A 20,416-nucleotide genomic window follows, 5' to 3' on the forward strand; every position below is an offset into this window, starting at 1 on the left:
AATCTGGGATCCCGATCTGTGGTCACCCAGATCTTCTTGCCTTGGTGATGATGCTGGTGGCAGCAGGTAGCTTTGCAGTCTGGGTACGTGAACGAAACAGAGCCCTTCCCAAAATGGCACGTGGAGCCCTTGATCATCTGTGATCCGTCTGCACTTGCCTTTTTAAAACAAGCTTTTATCATTTGTGCTGAAAAAGGGCTTTGAGGCTGCTTGTGCAGATAGGACTTCCGTGTTGTACATGGTATCTATCTTTCCAGTCCCTAATGAATAAACACAGCTGGCTTTTTTGGGAAGTCAACTTAACATCTTTGCATCAAAGCTGTACAAATAAAGCAGCAAGCCTTACTGAATTATTGGACAACGTCTTCTGATTTTTGTGCTGATCCACACGCTGACTTTTCGTTATCAGATGAAAAAGATGTTTTGTTGTTGTTTTTTTTTTTTTTTTTAATTATTTCCTGAGGCTGCTTGCAGCCCATGCAGGGGGAAGCAACTTTCCCCTCCTCCCCCGTTGGAAACATGGCTGGAACAAGCAGCCTTGATGACTTATCAATGTTGGATTATTATGCAATAATTTACTAGGCAGCCTTTTGCTGTCCGGACCGCCTACACTCACAAGTCAATTGTGCCTTTGTTCAGGAGTGCTTGGAAGAATGCATGACCTAATGGGGTGGTGGGAGTTCGTGTTCATTCCAGTGTGCTAAAGGCTGCGCCAGTTCCACCGAGTGTCCCAAACGCGTTTCCTTCCTCCTGCCCTGTTTTGGTACGAATGCCTAGAAAAAGCAATCTGTATTTATTTCTCCGGGGGCTTTCTTAAAAACACAGACACTCAACTCTAGTGGAGCTCTGCGTGCTGAAATCTCTTTTGGTGGAACATGGTTTGTAATTAGGTTATGTTAAAATCCTTCAGACCTTTCTTGTTCACGACACACCTGCCTGAATCCCTAGGTCCTTTAGGAGAGGACAAGAAAATCAACCAAAGTTTTATCGTTACCACTTTTCACAGTATGTTCCCAGGAAGGCCACCATGCAGAATGAGATCTGTCGTCTGTGATGCTACGTGGTGTTGTTTTTCTAAGGAAGATTATCAGAAAAGGAGAAACCCTGCATTTTCTTTTTTTTTCAGACTCTGGCTATTCCACTTTATGTGCAATACCAGTGCTGTGATCTTCCTCCTCCACAAATTTTCCCAGAAAGGCTAGGGTGTAGTTACAATGGACATTTGCTCTAGAACTATAATAATTTCTTGCTTTTTGTCATAAGTTTGGCCATTTCATGTGTATGTGATGCAAGCGACATAACTTACCAGTTATGTGTCTTGCAGGTGTTGGGCTGATGTTTAATAAACCTTTTTTATTCCAAAAGAACAAGTTGCTCTGGAAGTTTCTCATTCTCCCATCCTTATAATTACTGTCCTGCTTTCATCGCTCATCTGCATGCTGGAAAACCCTTTCCCATTCCACAGGATGGGATAACTCCTTCTTAAATACTGCCTTTGCACCAGTGGTCCCTGTGCTCTAGGGAGGGTTTCTAGCGTGGAAGGCTGCCCAAAATACGGCAGTAGCTGAGAGTCTGGAGTAGTGGACTCAGGAAGCAGCAATCAGTCTTAAATAAGAGCTCGCTAACTTGCTGGCTTCTGTCTGCCAGCATCAGTGTTTGTGTTCCTTGCAGCTTTCTGCTTGTGTAGGGTCGCAGTACCTCTGCTACGCCCTGTGGAAGCTGTTGCCTCCTGCTATTGCTGGTAGTTCTTCATTCCTCAGAGAGGAGCAGATAAGTGTTTCGCTGCCCTCAAGTCTTTCGCTGGTTCAGCACTGTGCTGGGTGGTGGATGACAGTTCAAGAAGGCAGAATGGAGTTAGGAGTGAGAACAAGAGGGGTGCGTGGCTTTGGGTGCCTTCCAGTTCTGTGGGCTGGCAAACCTGGCCTTTCGTCCTGGGACTGAGAATGGGACGGGTCAGATGGGACAAAAAGCAAAAGGCAATGCCAGGGGTGTTGAGAGCTGCTTGCTCTTTGTCTCCTCACTGTGAATTGGAAATGAAATCTAGTAACAAAGTAATAAATATGCTACCATGTTGTTTTCAGTTCTTTTAAATTTTACATGGAATTGCCGTCAGCAGGTGTCTCTAAGAAAAAAGCTGCTTGAAAGTGGAGCTAACCAAAAGAGAAACATCCAGAGCAATGCTGAGCTGTGTCATTACTATTCAGAGAATTTTGCTGAAAACACTTGTGCAGAAGTTTGACTCTGCCTGACGTGGTCTTCTCAGACGGACTTTTATCCTCAGCAGCAAAACTTAACAGCCGCATTTTAAAGCTTACTGCTTGGAGGCTACACCGAGGAGTTGCAGAGAATAAAGGAGAGGGAGCGCGAGCTCTTTCTGAAGCCATGCAAAGGATGTGAGCAGACCGATAATGAAGGAGGCAAGTGTCGGTCGGGGCTTATCTCAAAGGCATCTGCTCACAATCCAGTGCTTGTAGTCAGAGTGCCAGCTGGCGGGATGCTTTCCTGATGTAAATTATCCATCCCTTCTGAGGGGCCTGAGCACAAGGAGGCCTTTTGTGTCTAGGGATGAATTCCTAACTTGGGGGGAAAGGGAGGAGTTTCTTGTAAAGATCTAAATAGCATTTACTTAAATTTTGCAGGCTATCCTTACGGTTTTCAGCATGATGTGTTTCCTGCTAGACCCTGGGATGCAGAAGCGGGCAACGACCCTGCTGACATCCATCAGCTTGCCTGGAGGTTGTGGCTGGCTTGAAAACACGGTCAGGTTGCTGGGGGTTGTGTTTAGCAGCTTTCGGCACAGGGAACATCTCTGATACCATCTTTACCCCTTCTCCAGGCACCCAGGCTTGCTCAAATCTGGAACTGAAGTGCTGCCTTCAAGGCTTTTGCATGTGCCTGCTTTCTTAAGAGAATGCTAGTATGTGAGACCAAGTAGACCAAAACATGATTAAAAAAATTACCAACGTCTAGGAACAGAAGAACAATGACTTCTTGTCTTCCAAATTAAACGTTTAAAACTGCCTTTCACCTAGTTATTGCTGTTGCCGTTTCTCAGGGTAATAGTAGCATGTATTTATTCAGCCCTGCAAGACTTGAAGGCAGCCTGGAAGGCTTAGCTTTGCTAGCAAAAAGCCTCTGCAACCTTGAAGAGCCCTGCTAGCGGCCAGGCTGCTAAGCACAGCTTTTGCACTCAGTATAAACAGGGGGAAAACGTATTTCAACACTGTCAGCTGTCTTGGGTAAACGCTATTGTTCCAGCAGTATTTACCCGTGGCGAGCTGATACAGTGCTGGAGCACAGCCCTGCTGCGTGCAGTAACTGCATTCCTGCGTCACACCATTAGCAAGGCGTCTCAAGTAGTTCCACTGCCAGCTGAAATGAATTTCTTTTCACCTGGGCAAACCTGTGCAGTTTCCAGTGCGTTTTCTTTGGCCCGTGGTGTAAAAACTGCAGATGAAGACTTGCACTTTCCATTTAGCACAAGAGATTTCTGTGGAAAGATGTTTTTGTGCTGCCGAGAGTGCATTCTGCACGTGTTGTACCTTTAGCTTAGCTGTGTGGTTTTTTTTTTTTTTTTTTTTTTTTTGGGGGGGGAGCTGTAGGAGACCTGATTGGGGAACAGAGCTATAATCTAGTTGTAGTAGAGAAGGGGAAAAAAAAAAAACGGGGTTGTTTGCGTGCTATGGAGGTGGCATGGTTGTTTTTGTTGGGATGGCCCTGCAAACTTTACAATCTGTTTCTTTTCTTGGGACATGCAGGCTGGGAGCTGGCCTTCCTGCTAGAGTGTTTTGTGTTTGCAGAGTGTAAGCACAAGCCCGCTTCTCCTCTTCATTCGCTGGATTCTTTCACTGCGTTTCCTCCCTGAAGTCATCTTGATGAAGCCTGAACTCAGAGGTTTTGCTTCTCTCTAGAGAGAGGCTGTCCTAGTTGAAGAAAACCAAGCTATTTGTGCACGTCTGGCTATCGGTTTGTGTCTGTGCTTGCCTCGAGGTTCTGCTTACCTGCTCTTCACCTTTTAGCACTCTTTGCCTTCGGCGAGGGGTTGTTCTTGAGAAGAGACCACATAGCAGGAGAAATGCGAAGCCTGTGAGGGTCTGATTTAAACACCTGATATATGCTTCCTCTTCGCTTTGCACTGAGACTCATACAGAAAATGCTTCTAAATAGAAAGGGGGTTGCTCATCTCCTGCTGGAATTGGGCAGCAAGAGGAGGCATATCCCAAGTTGTATTACGATGTTGAGTGTTCACACTTAGAGTTTCTGGCTCCTGTGGAATCAATTTGTCGTTAACAGTGTGATTGCTTCTCACTTGTTGCCTTCCGTGTGTGAGGAGCTCGTGTCAAGTGGCTTGACCCCAAACCAACAGTGAGCTAGTACTGAGCAAGAGCCACAGATTGTGAGTATCTGGCTTCCAGTCTTGTGCTTGGGTCATCGTCAGCTTGCACACTATGGAAATAGTAATGGGCATTTTGTAGGAAGTGCCGGGGAGAGAGATCGTGTCTGTACAATGCCCCAGTTGTCTTCCATGGCATACCCTAAAGTAGTACTTTTGGTAGACGGGAGTATTGTCAGATTTAGCCTTTAAACATGAGGTTGGTCTTTTGTGTGTGTGTGTGTGTGTGTGTCCTTGCTACATGCCAGCGTCAGTTTTTCAGGTGCTGTATGTATGCGTGTGTACTGATGTGCTGAGTTCTGGATCCTTTACCACGCTTTTCTTGCTACCTCTGTGTTCCCAGTGGTCAGAAAGGACAGCGAGTCATCTCCTGCACCGGCCATGCAGTGAGCGTGCCTAGCACGGGCTGCTCCTGGTGTCCTGCACACAAGAGCTGCGGCCACTGACCCGAGCCTGACCACTTGGTGTCTCCAGCCCGAGTATCGTGGATGCATCTTGCAGCTGGTGTGACCATGGGAAGGGGCTTCAGCACAACCCTGGGGCAAGGCTCCCACCCGCGGAGCAGCACCTGCAAACCCCACGTCTCACATAGGGATGGGGAGATGGAACGTCTTGTCTGGAGTCACTCATTAACTTCAGTTCAAAGCCTAACTTGCATGAAGCTGAGCTGATTTAAGTCAGGTTAGACAGGTATGAAAGGACTTAAATTGCAGGTGGCTTTTCATTGCAGTCAGGTTTTTGCATATGTGCTTAGAGGCACACGCTGTTCTCATTGCCTTGTGCTGCCTGATTTGTTTTAACTTGTGCAGTGAACCACTCTTCAGCAGGTGCAAAACCTCGTGTTAAACTTTAACACAGTGTAGTTAGTTCATTTTTACAAATTGAGGTTAAATCTGCGTGACCTCCAGGCAGAGAGAGCCTGATTCTTGATCAGTTGAAACTCTTATGGTGGCTTTTTTTTTGTAAGCGAAGGGCAGCGGCTGCTGCAGGCTGTGCTCCGAGCAGTGTTTTTCTCGGAGGTGGTGGGAGGGTAAGAGAATGTGGCGGAGAGGAAACTCCTGATGATTTGTCCCAGACAAACCTCGCCTTGTCCTTGCGTGCTCCCTACTGCGTGCTGGTGGCTGTGCCTCTCACGTTTCCATATGGCTGTTGGCTGCCCGCGGCAAATCCAAAATCCAGCGTGCATTTAGCTCCAGGATGGGGTGATCGCCCACAGCCTGCTGGCCGAGATGCAGCAGTAACAGCCAGCACGCAGCTTGTCCAGTGGAGGAAGGCGGCTGGAGCATGTTGTGGTCTTTGTTCCCTGATGGTTTTCATTGCTTAGAGGAGGAAGCTCCCACGGGTGCATTATGAGCTGTATGGGTTCCTGGTGCTGCTGTCCCCAGTGACCAAGTCCAGTGAGGCTGTGTTGCAGGTTATTATTCCTATCGGTTTAATAATGCTGGAGGACAGTGGTTATTACTGTCCTACCACCACCACGTGCGGGTGGTGTTCCTCAGCCTAGAGCCTCACAGGGAGATGGCATCCAGTGCAACATCCCGGCTCCTGGTGCAGGAACGCCAAGGTGAAGAATGCAGCAACGTGCTGAGGTTAAAGGTTTTCTTGTGGGCGTGAAACCCCTTGTGTCTGGTTCAGTGCATAGGGGTGGGCGCTCAAGTCAGCAGAGAGAATCTGTTTCAGAGGATGATCTGCTGATGCTCACAAAGCTGCCGGGAGATGAACAGAGGGCAGGGAGGTGGGGTTGCATTTCTCCTCCTAGGAGAGGAAGAACACGGCTAGCTCGTGGGTTGCTGCACTTGGATCCAAAAAGTGTCTTGGCAAATTTAATCATACGCTCTGGGAAACTTAAACCTTGTTGTGTCTTTCCCAGGGAATACACGGAAGGGGGTATCCTCAGTAGCTCAGTGCTGGAGGAAAGGCGTCATGAGCAGAGAGAGTTTGAGCTATTGTCTGATAGGGGGAAGCAGAGGTACAAAACAGGCTCTGTGGTGGGACTCTAACCTCTGGTTAATGCTGCTTCTCCCGTACATGTATTTGGAAAAAATATTACCAAATTGCATGTTTAACTTGTACCTGGCCTTGCACACACAAACTGTTAACGTATCTGATGTAATCTGTCATCCTTTAGGGATATGGACGTTATCAGGGATGCCTGTAGAAACGAATTAGAGCTCATGAGCTGTGTGTTTGGTTGCACTGAAATCCATAGATCTGTTTGTTTATCTACTCAGCCTTCCCGTTGACTTCTGCTGTTGGTATCTTCACCTTGTCTTTGCTGGGAAATACAGTACTGGTGCTACTGGGCACTGCTCGTCCTATTGGATGGTCCTAGAGGAGGTCTTATAAACAGAACTGCGGCGCAGCTCTCCTCAGTCTTTGTTTTAAGTTGAGTCTTTCTCATGACTTTCTCCTCTCACCTGCAGGAAAGGCCTTCGACATCACATACGTGCGTCTGAAGTTTCACACCAGCCGGCCAGAGAGCTTTGCAATCTACAAACGCACCAGGGAGGATGGCCCGTGGGTGCCCTACCAGTACTACAGCGGGTCCTGTGAGAGCACCTATAACAAAGTCAATCGGGGTTTTATTCGGACTGGAGAGGATGAGCAGCAGGCACTCTGCACGGATGAGTTCAGTGACATCTCCCCTCTCACTGGGGGCAACGTGGCTTTCTCAACACTGGAGGGGCGACCCAGTGCCTACAACTTTGACAACAGCCCTGTGCTACAGGTATGTGAGCGGGAGCAGCTATCAGATGGTCCGGGCTGAGTTCTTTTGCTTAGTCGTCATGGGCGGTAGCTTTGTGCTAACTGTGGGCTGCACTTACAGCCCTCATTCAGCCTGAAGGACTGTTGGACAGGTAAATTGGGTTGAACGATCCAAATAAATGCTTTTGAAGAAAGAGTAAACTCTTGACTCTATCAAAAGTAAGTTTATGGTAAAAAAAAAAAAAAAAAAAAGAAAACAAAAAAGGAAAAAAAATAGTGGCATTAAAGATGACTTCTCAGAGGCGTTATGGAAATTATTGGATGCTTACCTCTGCCAACTTAGAAGGCAGTTGTGTGCATCTTGCTGTTTCAAAAAGACCAGGAGATGGTAATGCCTGAGTCAGACTGATATTTGAGGCATTTGCATGTAGGTTTTGAGCGTGAAAGTTTAAGAAATGTGGTATTCTAAACAAATAAAGGGTTATTTGAAACCCTAACTTGTTCTATCTCATGTGCTGGGGTGGGGGGAGCTTGGTTTTATCTACAGCATTTAGTTTCTCTTACAAAAGGCTTGGATAAGGGGTTTAGTGGGGGGTTTTTTGTTCTTACCATTCACAGCACTGGCTGGGTAGTGGTCTGGAGCATACCAGTAGCACCAGTCTATCCAGTTTATTCGCCATTTTCTCTGTGCTGCTTGATGACTTTTCCAGATTATATTGCAACAAAGAGCTCAAGCTGTGGAATTTGCCCCATCAGGGCTTGCCTCCTTCCTCTGGAGCTGTGAGCGGCACGCCCTCGCGTCAGCCGTCCTTCCCTGTTCTCATAGATTAGCAAGAGCACGCTGAGTTGTGGGCACCCAGCAGGTTCGGAGCTTGCCTGCCTCCGATCTGCAGCCAGTGGGCAGAAAAGCAGGGTCTGGTAAGGCTCAATTATATAAAGGAAAATAAAGATTAATGGGAAAGAGAAGAACTCGCAAAATGGAAAAGAGCCATTTTGGCCACCTTGTTTGTGCAGCTAGACCTTGCCGTGACCAGAGTCCAGTCATTAAGGGTGAACAGAGATCCCAAGTTAGCGGTACGATGCGTGATCTTCTCATAAACTCCCCATAAGGAATGGAGACCTGACCACTGGTTTCCTAAAATACATGCAAACCTCTGGCATTGCTTTTCAGAACTGAAGTCAGTGTGTGTTTTGTGCTCAGCATTTCCCTGTGTTTATGCCAGTGTTTGTAACTCAGCAAATCTTCTTATTGTGCTGGTTAATCAGCATCGTAGCTGCAGTGCAGTTGTACATGCATGGATGTTTTTCCCATGTTCTTTATGGTGTTTGAAGGAAAACAGTATTGTAAAAGCTGTAATAAGAACAGTGTGGTGCTAACAGTAGTCACAGGCTGAAGATGACATGAAATTTGGGGACAGGCTAAGTTTGCTGGCTGTTGCTGGAGGAGGGTAGGGTACTGTGCTGAAGATGCTGTGTAAATATTGTGAAAAGCTCTTGTGTTGCAAGTCAAATCTGCCTGCCTGTTTTCCTTCCCACCCTCACTCATCTGTCTGTGTCTTTTTGTCTGGAGGTGTGTGTCTGCAGACGAGCATACCCTAAAGCTTTTTCCATTCTTGCTTTGCAAGAAAGCTGTTGTCAGCCGGTGAGGTATGTGAGGGCAGCACACAGGCCCCCCGCTCTGTTTGCTGAAGATGTTGCCCACGGCTTCCCAGTTGAGAGCAGCGAGGACCCGAGGAGGCATGGGGAAGGGTAGGCAGGGACGGGAGGGGTGTCTGGAAAACTTATCTGAACCGAGAGGATATGATGCGAGGCTTCCTGGGCAGGGACGCGTGAGCCTCAGAGGTACAGAGGGGGAAATGATGAGGCAGGAGCGTGCTGACTGATGAATGACTGCTGGCGTGACTTACTGAGTGTAAATACAGCTGCTAACGATACGGTGCTGACGTGCGCTGGAGGGGTACGTCTGATGTGTATGTACTCTGGTGGGATTTCTGTCTGCTCTAGGAATGGGTGACGGCTACTGACATCAGGGTGAGCCTCAACCGTCTGAACACCTTCGGAGATGAAGTTTTCAACGACCCCAAAGTTCTCAAGTCGTATTACTATGCTATTTCTGATTTTGCTGTGGGTGGTAGGTGAGTAAACAATAAACCTCTGTATTTGTTTGAAGCTTTTGGTCAGGATTACTGAAGTGCTTTAAAGATTTTGATTATACTCACGTGGTACCATTAGGTTCCAGTCTTTATTGACTGTCCTAAGTCAAAAATGCAGCAGAATGCGTCTCGTGAAGCTTGCAAACGCTATGTATTACCTATTGAGGCTATAAATCTCAGGGACAGACAGGTTGAATATTTTATTTTCCTGATTAGATCAAATGTTAAGCAATTGGGGAAGGGGTACAAAAACAGTGACAAGGATGTAAAATGAAAGGGAAAAATTTTTTTTTCTACCCAGTGCTTTTTGTGGTTTTGCTTTATGTGTAGTCTAGAATAAAAGCAGAGATACTGAGATTTTTGACATGCTACACCTAAATATTGGGGGACAAATCCTACAAAGATCTGAAGCACTGTACAATACCGTGGTTCTCTGTGCCCTCTTCCTTTTGCTAAAGCATATTGCAAAATGCTTTAATCTTAATTTGTTGACAATAAAATGTTTTCATAAATAGAGTTGGGACCAATGGAGTGTTTCAGGTTGTTTGCAGAGAGCAATCCTGAGACTGGGCTTTGGTATCAGTCACCTTGTGCTAATTAATTTCTTACCCTTACAAACGGTAGCATGTGGCCAGTGTGCACATCTCTTCTTGGACTTTCATGAGAGAGATGCATACTAGTCTAAACCCAACATTTTTGCTTCTCCTGCTCAGTTTATTCTACTTCAGTGACGGACTTCAGAGGAGGCAGGTTAGCCTCCTTGCTCTTTAAATACTTGCCTTGAGCATGCTACATGTGCTTGTTTTATAGTAGCTGTGTTAGCAGTTTTGCCAGAGTCTTACACCTTCAAATATGTCTTGTCTCAAACTTTCAGATCTGGGCGTTGTTTTCTGGATTGCTCTGTGGGTGACCTGGATCCTTGAAGTTTAAATTCCTGTTCCTTGTCTCTCGTTACCCAGATGCAAATGCAACGGTCACGCAAGCGAGTGTGTGAGGAATGATCTTGGAAAGCTGGTCTGCAACTGCAAGCACAACACTTTTGGGGTCGACTGTGAAAAGTGTCTTCCTTTCTTCAATGACCGGCCGTGGAGGAGAGCGACAGCAGAGAGTGCCAATGAATGCTTGCGTACGTGTGACCGTGCCTTGCACGAAAATTGCTCATGGTTTTGGTCCCCTGCCTCTGTTGTCATGCTGGTCTTGCATGGTTTTAAGGCTCAGCTCCAGTTAGCCAGTGCTAAGGGTCTTGAATACAGTTTCCCCAGTGGTTTAGGAGTACATGTCCAATAAACTGCTTGTAGGATTTGTGCTCTCAAGATGGAGATGCTTTAAATCCCTCTTAATGCCTCTGGAAGTATCTCAGGTTACAGAGAGCCTTCAGTGTGAGTTTAGATAATGTAATAATCTGACAAACGTCTGCCCACATTTTCAGAGGAAGAAGACCAGAGCTTCCCTTTGAGGCAGACCGTGAACTGGAACGACCAAATGCTGTATTTTATCTGGCATTTACACAGAATGTCCTGCTTGTTCTCTGATGAAGCTCATGGCTGCAGATGGGCTGTTACTGTTATCGTGTCAGCATTCAGATTCTCCTCAGGGATTTGCACACATAAGGCACTCTCAAAATGAGCTCAGATTCCTGTCCCAGAGTATAAGCTGATGAGAAAATAGAGCAAAGTCCATTTCCTTGTGCTACTCTGAGCACATCCAGGTCTTTTGAAGAATGTTGCCTTGGGTTTGTCATTCCTGTCCTGTAGGACCTTTCTGGAAGATCCGTAGAAAGGGAGATCTCCTTTCTGGAGGACTGGAGTGACCTTTAGGAAAGATTTGCCACAAAAATATAGCAGTTTGTACTAGAAAAAAAAACCTGCATTTAGTATGCTGGAGTATAACTGTCCTTTACAAAGCTCATTTAGTATTCTCTGACTTCCTCTTGCATTTGGATTATTGGTTTTTAGTTACTTGTAAACTGTTTCATCCAGTTTCAAGACTTGCAACAGTTCTGGGCTGCAAATGCGAATCTCTAGGACCAAATGCCAATTCATTTTTCTCAGTTTTGTGTCGCAGACCAAAGCTCCTGCTAGTTTACTTTATGGGGAAGCTTTTTCAGACAGAAAAGCTTTCTTCCTGTCTGACCTCTGTGTGTGCTGATAGTTCCCAGCTGTCTGGTGGAGACCTGTGGCTTCCCTTGACAGGCCAATGAAACCCAGCTCTCCTGCTCCCTGAACAGAGGAAATCTGTGGTCTGCCTGCTCCCGGAGCAGAAACTCTTTGTGCAGAAGGGGGTCAGCCCTTACTGTTATCTTCTGGTGCTTGTTTGCGTGGCTGAGATGAGTGTTGCTGTGTGGGAGGCAGCCCGGCGGCTGGAAGTGGCAGCCCGGCCCGAGGGGGCGATGCCGGGTATCTTCCAGCCCTGCCTGTCCGTGGTCTCGGGTGCTTGATGGCACCGCCAGTCACTTCCCTCCCCTAGGGGATGGAGGGAATGAAGTACTCGAGGTCTGTGCTGACAGCTGGTGTAGCTGTGGGCTGGTTTGGTTCATCAAGCCCATTTCATCGTTACAGCCTTGTACCCGCAACTGCTGCAAAAACACGTTTTTTCCTCTTTCTTCTCACTGCGGCACAAATGTCTTAGGATGGTTAAAGGTTCCTTCTCCGAGTTGAATAATCAGCTTTGTGTAGTGGGTCTTGTGACTGCCGGGCTCCGGGAGATAGCCGTGCACACTACTCACGGATGATACCCTTTTTCTGCAGCTTGCGACTGCAACGGGAGGTCCCAAGAGTGCTACTTCGACCCCGAGCTGTACCGCTCAACAGGCCACGGCGGCCACTGCATGGGCTGCCAGGATAACACCGACGGTGCCCACTGCGAGAGGTGCAGGGACAGCTTCTACCGCCTCGGGAGCGAGGAGGGATGTCTGCCCTGCAGCTGCAACCCAGTTGGTAAGTAGAGGCAGCAAGTATTTGTGCATGGAAGTTCATGCAAGCTCTTATCTCAGTTTTGCAGCTGATGGCAAACTGTAGGGGTAAAAAGAGACTTTTTTTTTTTCTTTTTTCTTTTGGCCTACACAGGAAATGTTTATTGGGTTGTATTATGGTTAAAATTATCCTTCGATCTAACTGGGGATGGGGTGGCAGGGGCAGATGGATCACCACTGCAGCATTTCCTTCATCAAATGTGCTCTAAAATAGTTGTCTTTTTTTTTTTTTTTTCACAACTGTGTATGTGTTACCCTGGACACACCCAGCACTGAAGTGCTCATTTAAATTCTTAATAAACAAGATTACGCGAGTGGATATTTCTGGAAGTTGTTCATACTGAAGAATGGTAGTGAGCATTAGCAGCATCAGTTTCTCCTACTGAGTATCTAAGCACTGTAAATATAAACTGCTGAAACCTTAAACACAAAAGGGGGTGAGAAAAAAACAAAGTCGAGTCAAAATATGTAGTCAGACTCCTTTTTTAAAAAAAAAAAAAAAAAAAAGATCGGAAAAAATTCTGGCAGGAGAACAAATCTTTTGTAGTCAAGGGAACCACTTGACCTGTATGGAGCAATCCCATAACTACACCAGTCCCACGACAAATACGGGTGAAGGAAACAAAGGGTAACAGATAGTAAGATATGATGTGAGGTTCCAAAATAGAGTAGCTGGAATAAGTAATTGCTTGTGGCATGCCCTAAAAGCAGCCAGCAAGAGGTCTGGCAGGGTATGTCTCCTATCTAATTTGGTCAGAGAGTTGCACAGTTGTGAAACTTTTGACCAAGAAAGGCCTCTTTCTTCTCCCTCTGCTCTCCCTGGTTCTTGTGTCTGACCTTATTTTACGGCGTGTTTGTGCACAGGGTTTGTGTCAGGGAGTGGGAGAAGCAATGAGGTGATGTCTCAGGTATTTAAGGACGAATTTCAAAGGGCTTTATAATTTAGCCATCAGCTTGTATGCCATGGCACACTGTCACCCAGTGGTATTTGAAGGCCCTGAATTAGTTTAGATGTTAGTTTTTCATCGGATTACTGTTTTTTCCTACATATTCAATAGTGGGACTGCAATGGGATTTAAACTCTGCATATGGTGAAAGCTTTGTGAGTTCTTCTCTCTCTTCTATCCTGTCTGACCTAATCATCTCACAACTTTCTGCTTTGCTATAATCTTCTAGTGTGGATCAAAGTGGAAAGAAGCAACTATTTCTGTATTTTAATATACTTTTATCCTGGTAGTTAACTCTCACAATGCTGACAAATTCTAGTCTGCTGGCTGCATTGGTGCTTGGGAAAATAGCATTTTGTCTGCCTCAGATTAAAGAAACCTGTGCTATTGTTTGTGCACGTCCCTTTCTGCTTTTGACTAGTACTTTTGAGGAATGTGTCCTGTCAAAAATGAGATTTTTGCTGTAGAATTTATTAAGGTTAATAGTGTCACAAGCAGACTCTCTCTGAGGAGACAGTTCAGTCTTTAAATCCAACTTGGGAGTCAATGGAGAAAATTGGAACATGAGGGGGAGAAGAGGTCAGGATATCTCGTGGCAAAGGGTAAATCATGATTAGGAAGAACACGGGATTTAGGATATAAAATCTCAGAAAGGATGTGTTGCAGGGAAAGAAAAGGCAGGGAATTAAATAGGCAGGCAAAGACAGCATTGAGGACAGAAGAGGAATAAGGAGGAGCATGCAATGAAAGGGTAAAGGTACATATAAAAGGGGTAGTTGGAAAGAATACTTAAAGCTGACAACAGATTTGTTTTTGGAAGGCTAGGTAAAGGTTTGTCTCTTTAGCGTTGCTATGGAAAAGCAGTGAACTGTAAGGCATCGCTCATCAGCTTGAAGCTATGCCTCAGACTTCTGTGTATCTTGCACACTTCATAGAGGTGAAGAAAATCACGAGCTCATACAGTTCCGTGGGTCTGTTAAGGTCCCTGTCCCTCGTTTCCCCGCAGGCTCCCTCAGCACGCAGTGCGATAGCTACGGCCAGTGCAGCTGCAAACCTGGCGTGATGGGTGATAAATGTGACCGGTGCCAGCCAGGTTTCCACTCGCTCTCTGAGGCTGGGTGCAGGTAAGGGGGAACTGCTGCTCTTTGGTGGAGGAACCTCTGTCTAAAAGAAAAAACAGATACCTTTTCAGGGCTGTGCGGCTTTAATGAATTATCCTCTCTCTTGTCTCTCTCAGGCCCTGTTCTTGCAATCCTGCTGGTAGCACAGGTGAATGCAATGTCGAAACAGGACGGTGTACTTGCAAGGACAATGTTGAAGGCTTCCACTGTGAGAGGTGAGTTCTCTTCCTGTGGCTTTGTTTCAAGAATGAGAAATATTTGAGCAATGGCCTGGAGTAAACATCAGGGAAATTAATTCTTTTTCCTTCACATCTGCAGATGCAAACCTGGGTTTTTCCATCTGGATCCCTCAAATCCAAGAGGCTGTACCCCCTGCTTCTGTTTTGGACACTCTTCAGTTTGCACCAATGCCGCTGGCTACAGCATCTACAGCATCACCTCCAGCTTCCAGTTTGGTAAAATTGAGTCTGTCTTTGTATCTCAGGTTGGGCTGTAGACCAAAGCATGAGAAGCGATTAAAATCCTGCTGTTTTCCTCCCTGTGTGGCATAGCAAACTTTGGGCAGGCAAGTACAGGATCCCTTTCTCGGAAGTGCTGAGTTACTGAAGTCAGTGGGAGCTTCCCTGTCTTCAGGTTGTTTGTTCAGTTGGGGTGGAAGGAATTTGCTGCTTTGGCCTCAGGCACCAACTGTGTTTAACGTACACCTCACAGTTTTAAGTAGATGTTGCAGATGTAAAATTTTGTAACTTAGGTGCTGAGAAGAGGGGCATTTTCTCAATTTTAGAGCCAAATCAGGAGTTTGAGAGGATTATAATCATTTTAGATTCTGGGTTAAATGGCTCTGAATAAAACAGGTGGGTTTCTGATGGATGTGTAAGCTGTGCACAAATCTTTTTTCATACAGTCAGTTTCCTGCATACAAATGTTTTCATTCTGCATAGTCTGAAAAGAACATATTTTTAATTAAAATTCCAATGGAGAACAGCTCTTATGAAGGCTGAAATTTGCATCAAGTCATAGATGACTTCAAGTTTTCCAGTTCTTTACTGAGGTTTTTAGAAATAAAGATGTTGAAAAGTATTTTTTGTAGGGCTCAAAGTTCAGAGGGTTCAAGTCAGCACTCCAGCAACTGACTCAGGTCAGTTAGTACCAGTGTATAAAATACAAATTAGTTATATATGAGCAGCTTGCAGTATGATGTGAGTAGTCTGTGCAAAGCTGCTCCTTCAAAGGGTGTTGATCCTTGTACGTTTGGTTTTCAGGAGAGGACGAGTGGCGTGCTGAACAACGTGACGGCTCAGAAGTCCCCCTCCAGTGGAGTGCAGAGACCCAGGATATCTCAGTCATCTCAGACAGCTACTTCCCCATGTATTTTGTTGCACCACGTAGGTCATTCAAGAAGCGAGGTTTTCTGCACTGCCTGTGACCTTCCCATTCTCTGTCCCCTGACTGTAAGGATTTCTTCCCATTTCAGGCAAGTTCTTGGGCAACCAAGTTTTGAGTTACGGTCAGAACCTGACCTTCTCCTTCCGCGTGGACAGACGAGACACACGCCTTTCCGCAGAGGACCTGGTGCTGGAAGGGGCTGGGCTGAGAGTGTCAGTGCCTCTCATTGCCCAGGGCAACTCCTACCCCAGTGAGAGCCCGCTGACCTACACCTTCAGGTGAGCGTGGTCCCAGCCCAGCAGGAGGCTGGAGCAGCTGGGACCTAGCCTGCTGTGCACCCTGCCCTATCAGCTCTTGAGAAAACAAACAGCATTAATTTTAGCTCACAAGAGCAGTCTTATCAGGTTAATTTGAAGCTCGCTGTTCATCAGTGTTGCATAAGTGTATGCAAAGTATGTGGCAATCACATACCATTGTTGGAAATGGTGCTTTAAAAGGGCACAGCTGTTAGCATGTGAAAGCTTTGCAAATGATGCACGGCTCTTCTCCCTAGGCTCCATGAGGCTACCGATTACCCGTGGAGGCCTGCTCTGTCTGCATTCGACTTTCAGAAGCTTCTCCACAATTTGACTGCCATCAAGATCCGTGGGACATACAGTGAGAGAAGTGAGTTGCTGAGCGGAGTGTCACAGAAAAGAGGGGCAGACAGGCCCATTGGTCCAGTGATCCAGTTGTTTTATTGCAGGACCTAGTCATAAACAGCTGTGTGGACTTATTTGGCAAAGCCATGTGGAATTGCTTTCCACCTGGCCTTGCAGTGCAACAGCTTCTCTTGGGCTTTCTGGAGAGGGGGTGGGCAAGCAAAGTGCTGCCTGTGAGTCTCAAAATGAGCCCTCATTACCTGCTGATGCTGCTCTGGGGAACAGATGTGGTTCTGTGCTTCTAAATGTGGAGTTCTGCTGTGTTGTGCAGTCAGTGTCTTCCAGATTGGTAGTAATATGTAATCCAGAGTCCTGAAGGACATGGTAAGGGAGATGTAGAGAGTCTAAAATAATTTCTTCAGGAACAGTTACCTTCCCCCTGTTTTCTGATCCTGCCTTGGCAGGACAAGTGTGGAGGACAAGGGATTGAAAGCACAGCATGTGCTGAACATGTTCAAAGGTATCCCGTGATGAGGATTTATGAAAATCAGGCACTAATTAGGGGCAAAAATATTTGAATCTTTGGATATTGCCATGTGAGGGATTTTCTGAGTTTAAAAACAAGTATGTACAAAGGACAAATCTGCGTTTGGGGAAGATGAGGAAGCTGCAAGTGTTTCGAGTAGAGGTTGCTCACAAAGAAGAATGCAAGGTGGTGAAGAGGAGGGGGGAAAGGTGTGGAGCAAGCTGTCCCTATGGCACTGCAGCTGTTGCTAATAACACGGAAGCTGGGGGCTCTGCTCAGTGCTTGAGAGCCACCACAGCGTACAAACCTAGTGCTGTAACACACACTGGCTATTGTGTGTCCGGGCACAGTTCTGCTCCAGGGAAGGGGCTGGGAGGAGAGGGGGGGAAGCTTTCAAATGCTGAAGAGTTTGCCCTGAGGTATGGTTTACAGACACTGCTTAAGGAAGGTGTATTTAAATTGCTGGAGAGATGGTCTGTCCTCCCTAGAAAGGCAGGAATTGTTTTTGGTATTTGATTTGGAAATGGAAACCATATGCATGTAACGCATAACTTCCTTTAGCTGACAGTACTTACTCATGTGCTGTTCTCAGCATCCTCCTCTGGCTTGTCGTTCTCAACGTTCTAGCCCTGCACATGCCCTGTGTGAGCTATATTGCATCTGTCATCTGTCTAAACTTCCCTGGAGGATTTTGCTTCTTGATTTACCTTATCAGCTGCAAACCTGTCTCTTGTGCAGTTCAGATGCACCAGGTGACATGCTCATGAAGTATTTCCCCTCTCTGGTTCCCAGGTGCTGGCCACCTGGATGATGTTACCATCACAAGTGCTCTCCCCGGGCCCGGTGTGCCTGCGGCATGGGTGGAGAGCTGCTCCTGTCCAGCAGGCTACGAGGGGCAGTTCTGTGAGCGCTGCTCCTCTGGGTACCGCCGGGAGACGCCCGGCCTCGGGCCCTACAGCCCCTGCGTGCCTTGCACTTGCAACGGGCACAGCGAGACTTGCGATCCCGAGACAGGTAAGAAGGGGTGATGGGAAAGGGAGCAGCCAGGGGGCTGTTCTCCTTCCCGTGTTGGATGAAGAATAAAAAAAAATGTGTTCTATGTTCCAGGTGTGTGCAACTGTAGGGATAACACAGCAGGGTCTCACTGCGAGAAGTGCAGCGATGGGTATTACGGAGATGCGACAGCAGGCACGGCCTCGGACTGCCAGCCCTGCCCGTGCCCCGGCGGCTCCAGCTGTGCCATCGTGCCCCGCACAAGGGAGGTTGTGTGCACCAGCTGCCAGGCTGGCACGACAGGTGAGTCCTTACCAGAAAGGGCTTTGTTCTACACCTCGTGTGCCTGTGGACATGTCTTCTACCAGTTCTGCTGCCGTGACCCACAGTGAGTGGCACTGACAACTGCTGCGTCTCCAGGTTCAAATGCAATTTATTTCTCCCTTCTTCTAGACCTATTTTCTCTCTCTTGTAAGGCTCAGGGCTGAAGAACTGTTCTTTGTGCCCTTCTCTTAAGATCAAAAGGGTAACAAAGATTTAATCTGTACAAAGCCCAAACATTTCTCTGCTATGTATCTGAGCCATGCTAGCTTCTGGTACAGAGTGTAGTACACATGATTGTGTGGTATTGGGCTGAAAGTTTGATAGGTCTAAAAGAGCCAGGAAGGATGGGTCAGACTGAAACAAAATTAGAAGATGAGCCTATTTGCCAGCCAGAGGCACCTTGGGATGCTTGCAGAGAGAGGGCCAGTGTCCTGCGTGGAAAAAGCAGGAAGGCTGCATTGACTCATGAATACCAGTTGCAAAGTACGAGACCAAATTTATACTCAACAGTTCTAAAGAGAAATATGTGAACAGGTGCTGCTCTTTTTTCTTAATGATAAACCGTGAAGTCTGAGCGTGTACTTGAGTTGTTAAGTGGAGCCTTTTGTTCTGCCTGCCAACAGCAAATAAGACTTAAAATGGTTGGCAGCTTCAGTGCTTCTCTGTTGATTTTATGCTTGGCATGAAAGAGTCCAAAGTACAGAGTACCTGTAAATGCCTTAAATGCTTAGGAAAGCCCCTGATCAAGCACACAGACACGCTATCTAGAGCAGCTCAAGGGAGTTGCCATGGGTGCCACCACTTGGTGAACTAAAGCAGAGCCTGGGGGCCTGAGTTCCAAGTCCCTCGCAGCTCAGGCTGCTCAGTAAAAGCCCACCTTTACTTGTAGCTGACAGGGTCACAGGAGGGTTCCTCCTGACTCCCATCTTTCTGTATGTGGTTGTGATGTGGTGGGAAAGGTGAGGGGAAAGATGGATTGTGTGTGTAAGAACTGCCAAAGAAACAGCTTTTAGCTGGCTGGCAAGGTTGTGTCTGCAATGAGCTTTGGGAACTGCTGGCTTGGATGCTTTGTGGCTGCCTGTGAAGGTTCAGCAGCTCTCGTTGGCCATGTGGCTTCCTGAAGCAGTGGTGTCCCACTAAGTTCTACCTACTTGAACTCTTCAATTAACAACAAATTACAGCAAATAGGACTTGAGGTGATAGGAGGGAAGGGGGAAGCTGAAATAATTCATAATGCAAAGTTCCAATGAGAAAGGGTTAAATCTAGAGATTGAGAGGGATTCTTGTGTAGTCTTGTGCACCTTTCTGGTTCCTTCACAAGGAGAAAAGGGGAAGAAGCTGAGGAGTGTACTTTTTGGGGGGGCTGCAGAAGGGGGCCAGGTGAGACTGCGGCAGTGGGCTCTCTGCTGTAGCATGTGCACTTCTGTCCCGCCTCAGGCAAGAGATGCGAGCTGTGTGACGATGCCTATTTTGGGGACCCACTTGGTGAGAACGGTGCTGTGAGGCCTTGCCGCCTGTGCCAGTGCAATGACAACATCGATCCTAACGCCGTGGGGAACTGCAACCGCCAGACGGGCGAGTGCCTCAAGTGCATCTACAACACAGCCGGCTTCTACTGCGACCGCTGCAAGGATGGCTTCTTCGGGAACCCCCTGGCCCCCAACCCTGCCGACAAGTGCCGGGGTAAGAGCCTTTTCCTCTCGCATTTGAAAGCAGTTTTGTCCCTGAGAACTGCCTTTGGGTGATGCTTCCCATTCCTTTTCTTTTTGCAGCCTGTCACTGTAATCCCTATGGCACTGTGAATCAACAGACAAGCTGCAATCAAGTGACGGGGCAGTGCGAGTGCCTCTCGCACGTCACCGAGAGGGACTGCAGTGCTTGCGAGCCTGGCTTCTTCAACCTCCAGAGCGGACGTGGCTGTGAGAGGTAAGTCACCTTGGCATGGGGCAACGAGCCTGGTTTTGGAGGGTCTGTGTTTAGCAGGTGGAGGAACATGATGTTTGTCACAAGGGACTGGTGTTCCATGTTGATGCTGCCAAGGGTGGGGAGGAGCAGGAGTTAAGGAGCAGCTCCAAAGGCTGTACAAAAAGCTTGACTTATAAATAGCTTTATAAATAGCCTTAAATCAGAGTTTTAAATAGAAATGTGTCACGTGGCTGCATGATCGTTGGTAGCCAGGGCTCGTGGGTTCCTTTTTTAGTGCAACCACCAAGTGACCTTGCATGGTTCAAAGGCTCGGTGCCTTGTCCCATATC

At 47.0% G+C, this 20,416-nt stretch overlaps 1 protein-coding gene across 1 annotated transcript in view; it reads left to right on the top strand.

The window, feature by feature from the left end:
• Positions 1-20,416, top strand: part of LAMC1 (laminin subunit gamma 1) — a 63,890-nt gene that overhangs the window by 32,981 nt on the left and 10,493 nt on the right. Inside the window, exons 2-15 of the mRNA XM_035537506.2 lie at positions 6,817-7,121; positions 9,104-9,234; positions 10,212-10,378; positions 12,000-12,188; positions 14,177-14,294; positions 14,408-14,506; positions 14,610-14,746; positions 15,554-15,676; positions 15,766-15,955; positions 16,231-16,343; positions 17,637-17,858; positions 17,952-18,140; positions 19,599-19,844; positions 19,934-20,087. Of these exons, the coding sequence (XP_035393399.1) occupies positions 6,817-7,121; positions 9,104-9,234; positions 10,212-10,378; positions 12,000-12,188; positions 14,177-14,294; positions 14,408-14,506; positions 14,610-14,746; positions 15,554-15,676; positions 15,766-15,955; positions 16,231-16,343; positions 17,637-17,858; positions 17,952-18,140; positions 19,599-19,844; positions 19,934-20,087 (2,383 nt within the window). The remainder of the gene's footprint in view (positions 1-6,816; positions 7,122-9,103; positions 9,235-10,211; positions 10,379-11,999; positions 12,189-14,176; positions 14,295-14,407; positions 14,507-14,609; positions 14,747-15,553; positions 15,677-15,765; positions 15,956-16,230; positions 16,344-17,636; positions 17,859-17,951; positions 18,141-19,598; positions 19,845-19,933; positions 20,088-20,416) is intronic.

This window comes from Cygnus atratus, chromosome 8 (assembly GCF_013377495.2).
Source record: "Cygnus atratus isolate AKBS03 ecotype Queensland, Australia chromosome 8, CAtr_DNAZoo_HiC_assembly, whole genome shotgun sequence".
NCBI classification, from domain to species: domain Eukaryota; kingdom Metazoa; phylum Chordata; class Aves; order Anseriformes; family Anatidae; genus Cygnus; species Cygnus atratus.